Genomic DNA, 16,190 nt, shown 5'->3' with positions numbered 1-16,190 from the left:
ACAAAAATATTATTAAATTGATAAAATAGTATTCTAAAATTTTGATCAGGTATTTACTAAATATACGAAATTTTAATAACAAAAATTATTCTTACAATTATATTAACTGTTAAGATAGGATTATTGGTAATAGCCTCATTTTCTCTATCAATAACTGTTTCCACAAATAAAATACCATTTTCACCACTTTTTCCCATTCCAAAATATGAAGATTGCAAATCTTTATTAAAATAAATAAAATTAATATAAACATAAATTTACTGTTCACATTATTTAATAAAAAGTCAGTATCATATTACTTTCATCAATCCTGTATTGAATAGGATTATTAATACCACGATCTCCATCAATAGCATGGACAACAGCCACAGTACCTTTCTAAATAAACAGATTTTAAAATTGAAATGAAGATCAAAAAGTACATAAAATACTTAATATTACTCACATAATGCTCGTTTATCCTTTGTACGCCACAATCTTTAATAAAAGTTGGGTTTTGATCATCTATATCAACAACGTTGACATATATAATTGCTTTATCTGAAAACTCAGTTCCTTCTAGTTTCTTTTCCTGTTCTTTATGTTGATTATCCTGTATAATAATAATAACAATAATAATAATTACTTATTTATAAAATTCCAACTTTTATAATATCAATTTTTACATTATTAAATCATAAAATTCACAGTATAAAATAGATATTAAATACACCATAAAATAAACTGCATAAATTGAATAAATTAATATTTAATTAATTAAAATTATAACTATTCTAAACAATAATTTAAAACATTTAATTTACTGGGATGCAATTTGAAAAAATTATAGACCTATAAATTCCTTATAAATATCCTATAATTACCTATAAATATATTGTTGAAATGAGTTTGCTGCTGAGGACACTTTCTTATCATATCACTTTATTTCTGTTTTATCTATCAAATAACAACAGATGCCTCTTTGGAGAGATGGATGCCTCTTCGTGATTGCCATACAAGACCATGAATATAAAAATTACAGGAAGCACATTTTAAAAGACACAGCACTTACAGACAACACCTATAGAAATGCTATATCGTGGAAGAAATTATATTATACATCATTTCAGGCTGCAAACTTTTAACACAAACAGACTACATACAATGGATGAATAAGCATAAAAAACAATTTACTATTTTCATCCACATCTTGTTTTAACAAAGTTTTTTTTGCTCTCTTTCACATGATTACTTGTTTCACTTTTCTCAGTTTGGAAAATGTCAGTAAGAATATCAATTGCTATGTGAAAATAAATCATTTTTTGCATTAGTTTTTCACTTTCATTAGCAAATATTTGAACTAAGTGAATTTAGAGGTGACTATAGCAAATAAGATTTTGACAATCAAATTTATATTGTTGGGTACTCTTTGTATTATAATTATTTTCTATTTAATTTTATTCTGAGTTTATTTTAACATTTATTATTATATTATCATCATCATCATCATAATTTTATTAATATTATTTGATAAATAAAACAGAAATGAAGTGATATGATAAAAGTTTATTCTGTAGACATTTAAAGTACTGTGATGTTTGTTGTGACAAGTACAGTACATGGTCCCGCAAGTGGAATGGTACAAATAAATACTCATTAGATTTTTCAACACAAAGTAATTTATTATTGCTTCGAACAGGTTCTTTTTTCTTCTGGATCCCAACACTACAAATGATTTCTGTATACACAGGCATTAAATTTTGATCTAACAAACAACGGGCTAATTGAGCACGACAACTATACACGGGGCGACTTATGCTACTTACAACTAAGGAAGGAAGAAGAGAATAGACAAATAAGGATAGTATAAGAGGAAGATGGAAATACCCGGAATTTTCTTGACCTCGTGATCTTGAGTGGGACACCATGTTGGAGATTTCCTTGGAATGTTATTTCTCGTCTTTCCTGTAGACCTTTCGTATGATACTTTCAATAGCTTCCTTCAAAGTTCTCTTATTCCTTCCTATCAATTCCTTGGCTTATCGTAGTCTCTAATCATCCTACACATGATCTGGAGTACTACCTTCTCTCATCAGTTCTCCTCGAGAGCTTGACCAAGACTGGCTTCTAATTTGTTCACCAGCCCCAGGGCCTTACTTCACCTTTTGTTTTACTACTCATTTCGTGGAATTGGTAATCCCACCCAAGGGAAAAGGGTCGAGAGGAAAGTTTTGGGAAAAAGTGAGGACAAAGGAACAAAGAAAAGGTTAAGACTAACTAAAATTAATAGATACAAAATATACAATATTATGGCTGACTGCCACAATACCTTCCAAATATAAAGATAGAAAGTTCCCTTTCAGTATTCTATTTTTTTATTTTACTTATTGAAATGTATTCATGAGATGTGAGTGGATTGAGAAATAATATCACTTATAGACTCAATGGTAGCAACTGAAAAAATGTATTATTTATTGACAGGAAATTATGATACAAAAGAATATGACAAGATTGATAATTAGGGGCAGCATCATTGGTGCTGATTAGATCATAGCACTTGTAGATAAGCCCTCATAGACAAGGGTCTGCAGGGCTGGACAAAACAAAAAAACAGACGCACAAGTCGGCTTGACAGATATACTGGAATTTTTTATTATTTTCCATTGACACAGTCAATCTCATGATAGTTTGTGTGATTGTTATATATATATATATCGTTATATATATTGTATCGTGTGTCCTATATATATATAGGACACAAACTATTGTGAGATTGACAAGTTTCCAATACCCCAGTAAAATCAATTCACATTCCCCTCACTTTCCTTCTCTCCTTTAAAGAGAGTTCACGGCACACAATGAATACTACTCTCAACAATTTTTCTACCCCTACAAATGTTGAGAAGGAAAACTAATCTGTGCAGTCGATTCTTCCACCATTCTTCCTTCCTTTGTGTGTGTTGTTTCTCAAAGTTAAAGTATCCTCAGTTAGATGGAAGTGGATTACAGTTCCTTCAGCCTTATTTCAGTCCTTAGTATTCTCACCCTCGACTCCTTGATCTCATATTATTTACACAGCAAGCGGGACCCAGGAAAAAAAACAAAGCTCCTTACAACACATGGACACAACCTTTTATAACATACAAAGCAGATATCCTCCCCCATGTGACCATCACTGGCCAATCCAGCAACCAACATGCAATGGATGGTGAAAGATGGTACCGTGAACGAAAACGAAGGGGTCATAGAAAACCAAAACCACTAAACAAAAAAATAAGAAAATAGTTGCAAAGCACTACACACTTATTTTATAATTACATCTATAATAAACTGTAATAAAAAAAATATATTTAAATGTTTGAGATAGAACATTTTAAACTGCATACAGTACCAGTAAATATTATGATTTCAACAGCTGCTTTGGAGTCATAGAGTATAAGATAGAATAGGTAAAGAGAAGGTTTTAGTTTTGTTCTAGCAATTTTCTGTGGGATATATGCAGGAAAATATGGTATATGTATTTGACTTCTAAATAAAAACAAGAATTTAGTAACCTCTTTAACTTGATAAACAAAACTTAAAACTTCAAAAAAGAACTTTTAGAGAATAAACATTTCCTACCAAAAATGTTTAAATAAAAATTATGCTGGATTATGAAATTTTTGTAGTTTTACATTCAACTTTTAAAATTCAATCATAAGAGTTATGGTCAAAAGTTTGATGGACAAATAGCTAAGATGGTAGAAAAGGTCATCTACTTCTTTGATAATCTCACTTCAAAGCAAAGTTAGATTCTAAGATGTTTTTTGTATATAGTAAAGCTTGGATATATCTCAATCCTCACAATCCATCAAACTTGCAAATCTGGATGTACTTACAACAACTAGGAATGCTTTTGGCATAGAGAGTTAAAAAAATATCCTAAAAATGTATTTAAGATATGCGATATTTTTTACATATTTTATGTTTTATTTTTTAAGTTGTAAAGGTTTTTGATTCAGTAATTAAAATATTAATATCAATAAATTTGATATAAAAATTACACATATCAATTCAAATATTTAAAATACACATATCCCTCATATAACATGGTAGTTACACTCCAAAAAAGTATTGTTATGAGAATTCACACTATACGAAACAAAGAACTAATGCAAAACATAGGGTTGCATTTCAGAAGTTAGCAAAAGTATACTATTCTTTTTTGTTACTAAAGGAAATATGTTTATTAAAGCAAAAATTAATTTATTTCCAATCAATAATTAATTAACAATCATAATTAAAAGTACTGTATTGTGCATTAATATTAATTTTAGTAAAATGAAGGCATTTTCTTTTTACAAAGTATCATCGTCATCTCAGTTTTTTTTGTTGATTGAAGTACAGTAGAGAGTCGTTAATCCGAACCCCAGTAATCCGAATCGCTGATTATCCGAACGATTTTCAGCCGGACTGTGTCATGCTGAATCGAACGTTTTTGATACTAGATTTACTTCTAAAGTATAATTTTTATGTTTTTATATTCTTCAATATATTTATTTTGTTTGTACAAAATAAAGAAATAATTTTTAACAATACAATAGCCTCGATTATTATTATAAAAATTTTCGTTAGGCTTAAAATCGACGAAAATTCAACACAAAGTGACACGCAATGGAGAAAAATTTGAACATCGGACAGGTTAATATATTTTTCGTACATAATCGGTTATCCGAACAAATCACTAATCCGAACAACCCCAGTCCCCAATTGATTCGGATTAACGAATCAGAGAAAAATCTACTGTATCAGCAACATTTTCATATTTTTTATTTTTTCATAAAATTTTTTATGGATGATGAAATAAAAATACAGTGGAACCTCGCTTAATGAGCATAATTTGTTCCAGTCTTACTCGTAATGCGAAACACTCGTTAAGCGAAACAATTTTTCCCATAGAAATTAATGTAAAATATGATAATGCGTTCCACGCCGAAAAAATGCTCAAATGTTTTATGTATAACGTTTATTCAAAAAAAAATTGTACAATCTACACTGTTAAGGAGCGTGAATCATCATCTTTTCTTCTAGCGCGGAACGAACCATCCTGGAATGAGAATTCGATTTGCAGAAACAAAAAAAAATCACAGCTAATATGTTCGATAAACACTCCAAATGATATGCCAAATTCTTGGGTTATATAAAGGCTATAATTAAATATTAAAAATTAATTAATTTGACTAGAGGTAGGCAGTTATGCTTCCATCTCGAATTAAGTTTAATAATTATAAATAGTTAATTTTTAATTCACACATTTCTAAAATTTAATTTGGAATCGGTCATTAAATTTAATGATCCAAGAATTTGGCATATCGTTTGGTGTATTTATTATATAACAAGCTATGGTTGTTGATGTTTATAAGTAATATGTGTGAACATAAGTTTGGAAAAATATGTGATCACAAGCGACACTAAGATGCTAGCAGAACAAGTGCTAAACAAAGACTGATGGAGCATGCCGCATGAGGACAATTCGGGACTTCCCCTCTCCTCATCACTCGTTATGCGAAATATCGCTCGTTAAGTGAGGCAAATTTTTACAATTTGTTTTGCTCATTATGCAAAATACTCGTTGTGCGAGGTGCTCGTTAAGCGAGATTCCACTGTATGCTATTAATCGAAAATTTGTTCTAGCAAGTTGTGCTTGTTCAGTCAAATACTGAGCAAAAGAAATACTGAGTATTTCTTTTTTCCAGAATTTGTGTTCAAATACTGAATTGTTTGAGTACTGAAATACTGCCATATTTCATTTGTCATTTTACAAATGATTGCTTACAAATGATAAAAAACAAGTTTAATAACATTTACCTAAAAATGTTTAAGTAAACTATACTAAATCCAAAAATTAATCTATAAAAAGAAAACACAGTGACAGTATTAAGGACTAAAGTCTGAAAGCAATGACAACAACACCTGGTTGATAGGAAAGTTAGTGCAATTTTTTCTTCCTTGTCCTATCAATTTTCATTAAAGTAAACCTGACGAAAAGCACAAAATAATTTGAAAATTTTGATATTCTAAAATCCATGGGCAAATTTGAGACAGCACACATGCTTACTTGAAGAAAAAAAATATTGAATAACAAAGTTTACACTTAAAAATTGTGAAATTTTGTATGGAGGATTTCCAAAACTGTCTTAGAATGAAACCGGAAGTCGTGTTGTACAGGGTATATCCCCAATTTTCAAATCATGTTGTAGAAGTACCATGTTGTGTGCAGGATACCTGTATTTATATTTATACTCACCTTGACTATGATGACAATTCTATAAGAAGTTATTGATTCGTAATCTAATTTTTCTATATTTTTCAGAGTAACATTATTAACAGGTCTTTCATATTCAATTAGGACAGTTTGATTTAGTGAGAACTTACTGTCTAGTTTGTCACGATTCTATAAAAACATAAATTTTAAATTATTTAAGTTTGTTTTTTAATTAAAATTTTAAAATCAGTAACTTATATAAAAATTTAATTCACTACTTACTTCAAAATAACACTTAATAAAATCTTTTTTGTCATCATCTTTGGCCAATATACTTAAAACGTCACCATGAATTTTTTCCTATATTTAAAAGGTTTATGTTTTTTCATATAATTTAAATAAAATATTTCAGATTATAGATTTTTAAATTTAACTCACCTCTTCTAAATTTATAGTATCGTTATATTGAAGAAAATATGGTTTATACTTATTTACTTTTATGACTTCAATTTGAACTGCTTTATTAGTATAATTCTGAAATTAATATAAGTTTATTTTAAAATATAGTTATAATATACAACTGAATATTAGAATTATCAAAAAAATAATAACATTAACTGATTTTTTTCTTAAATACTGTATTGTATTAAATTTTGAAACAAAAATTCTGAATACCTGAGGCATATATTCACTTCAACATAAACAAACTCGAAAAACTAATAATACTTTTGCTTTTATTATTTAAAGTGTCTTCAGATTATATTCTATATCAGGGGCCAGCAACCTCTCAGCAGTACTGTGTCAAACCTAAGTCATAGTGTTACACTGAACTATGGTTTCCATTTAAATGTATAATTAATAATTAAAATATAACTTTTAATACATTTCTATTCAATCAGAGTGTCACTGAAAATCGTCCCATGTGCCATGTTTGGCATGCATGCCTTAGGTTGCCAATCACTGTTCAATATAAAAGATTGAATATATTAAATTTAAATTACGAAAGCTATTTTTTAAATAAGGTCCGTTTTTTTAATAATAAGAAAAGTACTGTAAATATCATTAAAATATATTTTTTTCCATATTCTACATACTTTTATCTACTTTTCTACATAATTTCCATTTTCGTTTAAACATTTGTCATACTGCTCAACAATTTTTTAAATTCAGACTTGAAAGAAATCTGCCGCCTGTGAAGAAGCCCAATCCATGACTGCAGTTTTCACTTCATCATCATTGAACCGTTGACCACCAAGAAACTCCTTTAAGTATCGAAACAAGTGAAAATCAGCGGGTACAAGGTCTGGACTGCGTGGATAATCGTATCGAGTCAAGAACGATAAAACACTGTCCAATCTTTTTGTTTTGTGATCGTCAGAAAGTAGTCTTGGAACCCACCGAGAACACAATTTTCGATAATTCAGTTTCTCCAAAACAATGGTATACAAAACAGATCTTGAAATCTGTGGAAATTCAATTGCTAACGTTGAAATCGTGAATCGTCGGTCCTCTCGAATTTTGTTATCCACATCACAAACCAAATCTTCAGAAATCAGAGAAGGTCGATCAGGGCGTGGCTCATCATGCACATTAACTCGCCCATCCTTGAACATTCTTACCCATTTTCGAACTTTACTGTCACTCATAGCATTATCACCATAAACTTCACAAATCTGATGGTGAATTTCCGCTACTGCCAAGTTTCTTGCACTCAAGAATCGAATAACAGATCGTATCTCACAGTCAGTGGGAGACTCAATTTTCTTAAACATTTTAAACTTCTACAGCTCAGCATACAGACAGACGATATGGCTGCAAATGGCGTCAAAACGCACGCCAAGCTTGCTCGGAGCAGAAGCACATGCGTACTGCCGTGATTGCGCATTATTCTCACTCTCATTCACAAACGGACCTTATTTAAAAAATAGCCCTCGTACATAAAATACTTCCGTATAATGCTAATAGTGTCTTTTTCGTGTTCATTCAATCTTTTCTTTAAAGATTTTCTTGTCATTCCTTTAAAATTTAGAATTTCCAAACATAACTTTTTCAAAGGAATGACATATATAGGGTAAGTTAGGAATAAGTTAGGAATATATAGGGTAAGTTAGGAAAATGATAACATAAATCATTGTAAGCAAAAACTTTATATGAACACGTGAACATACTGTATTATTATCAGTAGTTTTGGAGATACAACTGTATGAATGTTGCTCACAAACAACAAAAATAATGATGTGCTACATTAAAAAAAATGCTCAAAAATTAAAACAGCCTAATTTCTTTTCTATTGACATCCAGATCAGCATTTGAAATTCTAGTTTTAAATTTGGAATGACTGAATTTGCAAATAAGAAAGGAAATTCTTCTTCACTTTGTTCATATAATTCTGAACATTATGTCAAATGAGCAAAATTACAATCCTTCATCTGTCATTTGATAAGTAGCAACTTTGCTCTGAATGCCTTGATATGAACAAATAAATAACAAATTAAGTTATTTTCACCCTGAAACTTTAAGTTCAGATTGCTTGTGTGGTTAACCAGATCTGCAAAAAGTGCCAGTTTCCAAAGCCATTTTGTATCTGATAGAAGTGGTTCATAATAATTTTTGTCAATAAGAAACACATCAATTTCATTCCTGAGCTAAAAAAAACATGAAAGAACCTTTCCACAGATAAACCAAGCTGCAGTATAATAAGTCAATTCAACACACTCACAATCAAATTCTTCAAGAAAAGACCAAAACTGGCTATGATTGAGTGCATTAAATTAAATGAAATTTACCATAGAAACAACAAGTTTCAAGTCACAGCGCACAAAAGCATGTTTTTCACAAAGTACTTGTTGGTGGATAATAGAATGAAGAAACATGAGTTTTCATACTCCTGCAAACTCACAAGTTTTTGTGATTTGACCAGCCAAACCCATCTTGGTACCAAATATGTTTTTCCCCTCCATCAACTGTCATGCATTGCAGTTAATTCCAGTTCAGGTTATATTAAGCCAGCATTTTTTGTATTTCTTTGAAGATATCCTCTTCTGTTATAGTGTCATGCATGCTATAAAGGGAGGCTAATTCCTTTGTGACATTAAGCTCTTTATCAATGCCACAAAAAAATAAACTAGCAATGAGTTGCTCAACTTTCCCAGCAACATTTAAAATTTTGATGGCAGTATCTGTTATCATATTTTATTTTAAAAACTTTTTATATTTTTAACTATTATAAAATGGCAAAAAGCTTAATTTTGAGGGTAGGGACGAGTTTTATAAAAAAATTGTAAATGCTAACACGTAAAATCATCATTAAGTCTGACCCTACTGGAGATACACATGACCCCCATTATCTCTCCATCCCCTTGACCTGTAACCACCAAAATTTAATAGCATTAATCCCTCTAATAAACAAACTTCCTTGCAAAATTTCAGAAATTTTTGACAAAAAGCACAGGAGTTATTAAGCTTCAAAGAGGGTGAACAAAATCATGCCCCCCACACACAAACATCCATACATACAGAAATTACACTTGAATTTTTTTTGCATTTCTTGATGTTTTGAGGTGACCTAAGTCCAAAAATGTAAAAATCTTGGGGGGTAATTTTTTGACTGATCACCATACTTTCCCTCTGTTATATATAACAGCTGAGAAAGTAATACTAAGAGCTGCAAGATGTCAAAACATCAGTTGATTCATCTAGCACAAGAGAATACTGACTGAAGCATTACGCTTTGTCTGCAATTTGCTGGACAATATTATTTCCAATATCTTTGATCCAACTAGCAATTTTATTCAGCACAAGACATCATTTTAAAAAATTTATTTTTTCTGGGCATAACTCACCTACTGCTTCCATCAAACACTTTTAATAATATCGCTATCAGTAAAAGCTTTTCCTCATTTTGCCAACACATAATCAACTCTGTAGCTAATCAAGGTTAAGGCTTCATTTTCTGGCTTTACCAGTCTTATTGGGAACATAAATTACAACATAATAATCGAAATTTTTCTAAACAGTGCTTTTTCTTAAGTTGCGTGAGATGCGTGAATAATGTACACAAAGAAACTGGAATTTTTTAAAAATCAGAATCTTTAATTCATGTAACAGGATACAGGAATTTTTGTGGGATGCCAGCAAAAAAAATCTTTTTTTCCGACAGGTATATATATTAGTATAGTTACTGATACTATGGCGAGAATACCGACATATGTTAAATCTCGCAACGACTCCTTTCTTTTTTTACAAAATAACCAGCCTACTAAGAGTAATTAAAATATATGTATATCTTACAACTAAACTTATAACTAATAACTAATTATAATCAATGTAGGATGATAGATAAATGTAGAAGAATAAAGTAAAGAATAGAATGACAAAGAAAGGGGTACCCAAATATTTCGGCGTTATTACAGCTCATTTCATTTTAGAGGTACGGTCTACAAACAAGGAAGGGGTGTACCAATGGGGAGCCCGGTAGCAGGAGATTTGTGCAAGCTGGTAATACGGCAACTCGAAGAGAAAATCCTTCCTAACCACCTCCACAACATACAGCTCTATAAGAGATACGTGGATGACATACTCATCTTGTGGAAGAGCAAGCTGGACATAGCGGCATTCGTCGACTCATTTAATAACAACAGCTACGGCGTAACTCTGAGCCTGGAACAGGCGAATGACACGCATGTTCATTTTCTTGATGTTAGTATCATGGTTAAAGGAACCTCCATCCTCACAGAAGTGTACAGGAAACTGCTTGCAGACCAATTGTACATCCCCATAGGCTCTTGTGACCCCATACCGTACAAACTAGCAGCATTCAACACCTTAGTCAAACGGGCGTACACACATTCCTCAACAAGACACGCTCTGCAAAAAGAGATTAACACGTTACGCAGTATCGCTCAAAGCCATGGGTACTACAACATTATAAGTAAATTAACCAAAATATGGAGGAATTACCAACTGTCAACGCAAACCAACCAGCATGAGCAAGTAACAACGGAGCATAAAGACAACATTCCGCTCACCTACAATCCGTATTTAAGGAAGCTATATTTGGAGGTTGCCAAGAAGAAAGAAGTCAGCATCACCTATAAAAGATGCCCGAATATATATCAGCTGCTACGGAATGCCAAAGATCCCCCAACCAAGACAAGCTACCTGGAGTGTATGCCATCCCGTTGAAAGACCACAGGTGTGACGAAGACTTATGGTACATCGGTTCCACTAAAAGATCGCTAGTAGCGAGAATTAAAGAGCATAAAGCAGACATCCGTTACCAAAGATGTACAACCGCTTTGGCACGTTACGCCACGGAAACGGATATTCAGCCAAGGTTTGACGAGGCCAGGATCATCCACACCACACCCCTTATACACCATTTGAGATGGATGGAGGCAGTACACATACACAAAACCGCCCGGGATAAAAAATGTATTAACAGCAAAGAGGAGTTATCATTATCTGTCGCATGGCAAATGCTCATATATGACGGATGACATTACAGGAAAGTTTCCACTTCCGCCCATGCGCAGCGGTGACGACATCCGCACGAGTAACATTTCGAATCTTGTGCACGGCTCTTTCAAAAATCTGTTCCATCGAACGTTTTTTATACGTTGTCCGTTTTTTCACCTGATGAAGAACTTTTATGTTCGAAAACGTTTGTGAAAATCGTAATTATATGTGATAACGCACCGTTCTTGGTTTTTTGAGTGAGTTTATTGTTATTTTGTTGTTTATTATGAATATTTTTTAATATAAAACAAAGAAATTTATTGCATAGTCTTGCTAAGAAAATTAAAATATTCATTTATAAATGTAATGTTTCTCATTTCAATATTAAAGTTAATAAAATAAATATCAAAATGTCATAAGCATTATAGAATTATATTCTTGGATACGTTCAGAAAAACATTAAAAGAAATAATTTTTGAAAAATTAATCTTCGTAATCTTTTATCAATTATCAGAATTTCCTTACCTCTTCATCTACTTCAGCTATTATTACAAAATCATAAGTGGTGGTAATCTACAAATTTATAATACAGTTACTGAATATACAAATTTATGATTACAATGTATATTATTAAATTCAAAATTAAAATATAAACATTTACTGAATAATCAAAATTTTCATTTAAAACGAAACTGAATTGAATAGATTCTTTTATTGATTTAATCTTGAATGGTAAAGTTTTTGGAGTGAAATATGTCCTTAATACTGGTCTTGTCAAAGTAAAGTTGAATAATTCAGTGTCTAGAATATGAAAATATATTAATTTAATTTGTTAAAATAAAGCCATATATATTATTAAATAATTTTACCTCTTTCAAAATCTTCTCTAAATTCATAATGTGATTTCAAATCTTTAAAAACTGAAAAATTTGATTTTAAATTTTATTAAAAGTTCCCAGTTATAATATTAATATTTTTACATTGATTTAACCACAACAAGACCAAAATTTCTACATTTATAACTATAACAAAATGAAAGAAAAATAAAACTTGAATTTTCTATTTTATAAACTTTCTATTTTTGACATCTTTAACTTTCCACACTATGTTCGAAAGCATTGTCAGAAACAGAGTATTACGATACTTAAAACAATAAACTTCGGCTTATTATTACTGATAATATTCAAACACATATTTTGAGATACTTTCTGCATTATGATTTTTTAAGTGGAAAGTATTACTGTGAATTCATGATGGCTTAAGATTTAGATAAAAACAAGCTGATATATCTTTTAATAAACATTTATAAAAATTTATTAATAGACTTTAAAAATATCTTATTTTCAGTTTGAAAGGACAATATAAATTTCTAGAAGTTAAAATCAGAAAAATAATATTGGATTCAATATATTATAATTATGCATATAATATTGGATTCAAGGCTTTCAAAAGTATTTTTCAATATGAAATAATATAATAATAATAATAATAATGAACATACTAGCTATATCAGTTAATTAGAAATAAAAATGTCTGAAAATAACTTTATTCTTTTTAAATTTTCGGGAAATCATGGATGTCTGCAGAAAATTTAAAAGGGGAAGGCTTGGAAACAAATAATTACATCAATAAATTTTTATTTAATTATTTAATTTTTTGGTGTTTTTTCAAAAGTAGATTATCAAACACAGTATATTACATCAATATGAAAAGACAGACAGTGTCCAAGGTTAAGGGTGTAAGGTTACAAATCTCAACTACTTTTACGATTATAATTTGTGAATTTTTTATTTGATTCCAGAGAAACGCAAGTGGCCTGTTTGCCCCTCTGCAGACACCCTTGCTTGCAGATTCAGATATTATAACATATACTCTGAATTTACGATCTAGAAAAACATTACAGTAATTAATTAACGTGTAAGATCTATTCATTGCTAAAATTAAAGTAATTCAAAATTATAACTCTAAATCTTGAGCACCAAACAGAATCTGATAAAATTTAAAATTCTGCATTGTTGTAATATTTGATTTATCTGTACTGAATTCTAAGAAAATAATACATCATCACTATTTAGCAGACATAAGATTGCATTAGAGCTGTTCATTTTCTATTTGCTACAAAATAAATCAGTTTCAGTTTCAACTGATACATTTTTACTAAATTATAGGATTAAATCATTCAAAAGTTTATGTTTATAAATCTCTTTTGAAAATCATTTATTTTTCAGTGTGTTTTAAATAAAATATCAAAGTAAAGAATGCTCTTATTGATTCCGTATTGAAATGAAATCTTATATTATTTCTATTTCTTTCTTCCTCTACCTTTTGTTAATGTAAGTAAACATTTCTAATTAAAGAATATAAGAAAACAGAAAAAAAATTATATTACTTTTCTATAAATGATAAGCAGTACAATATTCAAACTTGTGTTTGAATTTTGTGCTTTATGTTTATTAACATTTATTTTTTAGTTGGATAGAAGCAAAACATTTTGAAAAATACTAAATTAAGGTACCATTGATGTCTTTTATTTCTATATACTGTGTATATATACTATATAAGTTGACCACTAATTTTTTAGCACATGTAGTTCTAAAGCTTTGCTAGAATAATGGCTTTGACAAACCAAACAAAATCACAATAACAATCCAAAAGAGGATAGAATTTGATGGTGAATCTGTATAAATTGAATTGAAAAACTTTTACAGAAAAAGTGTTAAATTAACATTTTTATATGAAAATATATATTTAGGCTCAAAACCTCTCTCTGAAACCAGTGAAATCTGTTTCCTTACTGTTCTTTTGTCCTTACTTCAATGTAATTATGATTTGAGACATAACATTTCAAAAAAGCTAAAATATAAATTCAAAGAAATTAGACATAAGTGTTATTAGCATTAAAAAGAGCAAAGAGAAATTAACATTTGGAAAAAAAATTCAGTTTTAATAGCTGCAATAAAAATCAGCTCTGTTTAGCCTGGATTGTAATTTAAAAAACATTCACTTTATTTATTGGTGGAAGCTTTTTTAGTAGTATGTTACTTCAAAACTGACATTTTTACAATAAAAATATAAATAACTTAAAATAAATATTAATTTACTGCTTAAAATTAATTTACTTCTTTACTGCTCTGGTCATGTTGCCAATTTTTCTTAATGAGAATTTCATCTTTTTTTCTTTTTACTAAACATTCCATTTTGAACTCAGTTACGTACAACTCTTTTCACCCCATCAGCACTAAGAGGGTCTCTTTTTAGAAGCCCATTATTCAGCCAGACCCAAAATAGAGCAACCAGTGGTAATGTATGAAGCTCGACATATCTCGACAGACCATCTTCCAAAAAATTTCCTGGGTTTTTTCAACCCGTCCGGATTTGACCTTAGATCCCCAGAGCGGGAGGTTGTCACTTTATCTGCTTGGCCATCTGGCTGTTAAAATCTTTCATATTATATATTTGTTTTTTAATATTTATACAAATGGTGTACTATAGTAAGCCTTTCTTGCAAATCTAGGCAGATAATGATATCTCATTTAGCCTACAAAATGAATTGTAACAATTTCTCTTCAAGGAAAAAATTATGATCAGTAATTTGAAGAAACATTTTAAAGACCAGGACTACAGTATTAACGTAATAAAATAATTCTTTTTCCAAATACAATTGTTCTCAATAAATTTCTTATACCTAAACAAACACTACAGAAAAGCGGGAAATCACCTAAAAACTATACACTAGAGAATATTCAAAAGAATATCCGGAAAGATGAAAAATTAAATTAATGTTTTAGAAATAGTGGAAAACAATACAACAATATATAAGCACAGTTAGACAATGTTCAACTCCCGCAAATATATCAAATACCAAAGGCACATAAAATAAAATTAAGGGAAATGACTAAAATAAAAAGTAGGATATTATAAAATTTAAACAACATATTAAGTATTTGAAAAAAAAATCATTCAAATTAAAAGAAGAAAATCAGTATTGCCTTCATGATCACATTTACAAACTTCATAATGAAGCTAAACAAGGTGATCCAACAGCAAACTTTTAAATTGAATAAATTGAAACTTTTGAAAAAGCATTAATACAATATTTTGATATTCAAGATCAGTGATTTATTAATTTCAAGATCAATATCTTATGGATTATTAAAAGATTTTAACATTTTACCAATTCCACATCAGAAAACTGTGTAAAGTTCTTCTATCCATAGAATGAAACGATTAACTTGTTCAATATATATAACTAATACTTTATTTACTTTATTATAATATACAAACATAACAGTACAAGTACATATCCGAACATAGTCACAGCTAGTGCACAACTGAGATTGGAGACAAAGTCAAAAGGTACAGGGTCACCTGACCAGGTCAAGAAGCAATTCAATATGGGTTATCTTTTGACAGTCTACATATATGACAAAGGTTATGATGGATTCCAAAGAAGAGACAGTATTACTTCATTAATAAGAACTAGATATAGCAGAAGAAAAATCATTGATTT

General features: G+C 30.0%; 1 protein-coding gene across 3 annotated transcripts in view; it reads right to left on the bottom strand.

Moving 5' to 3' along the window:
- LOC136971370 (cadherin-23-like) overlaps positions 1 to 16,190 on the bottom strand; it is a 132,186-nt gene that overhangs the window by 53,351 nt on the left and 62,645 nt on the right. For 2 of the 3 annotated variants that reach the window (XM_067265812.1, XM_067265810.1), the window contains exons 2-10: positions 12,550 to 12,600; positions 12,342 to 12,481; positions 12,206 to 12,253; positions 6,662 to 6,757; positions 6,506 to 6,583; positions 6,266 to 6,412; positions 446 to 592; positions 300 to 378; positions 96 to 220 (exon numbers count right to left, since the gene is read on the bottom strand). In XM_067265812.1, coding sequence (XP_067121913.1) covers positions 96 to 220; positions 300 to 378; positions 446 to 592; positions 6,266 to 6,412; positions 6,506 to 6,583; positions 6,662 to 6,757; positions 12,206 to 12,253; positions 12,342 to 12,481; positions 12,550 to 12,600 — 911 coding nt within the window. Of the gene's footprint in view, positions 1 to 95; positions 221 to 299; positions 379 to 445; positions 593 to 6,265; positions 6,413 to 6,505; positions 6,584 to 6,661; positions 6,758 to 6,898; positions 7,020 to 12,205; positions 12,254 to 12,341; positions 12,482 to 12,549; positions 12,601 to 16,190 lie in introns of those variants that run through there. The other variant, XM_067265813.1, reaches the window with a different exon arrangement.

This window comes from Centruroides vittatus, unplaced genomic scaffold (assembly GCF_030686945.1).
Source record: "Centruroides vittatus isolate TY-2023 unplaced genomic scaffold, ASM3068694v2 contig_2480, whole genome shotgun sequence".
In the NCBI taxonomy this organism is placed as follows: Eukaryota; Metazoa; Arthropoda; class Arachnida; order Scorpiones; family Buthidae; genus Centruroides; species Centruroides vittatus.
The sequence above is the reverse complement of the archived record's forward strand: the minus strand, read 5'-3'. Positions and strand labels throughout refer to the sequence as shown.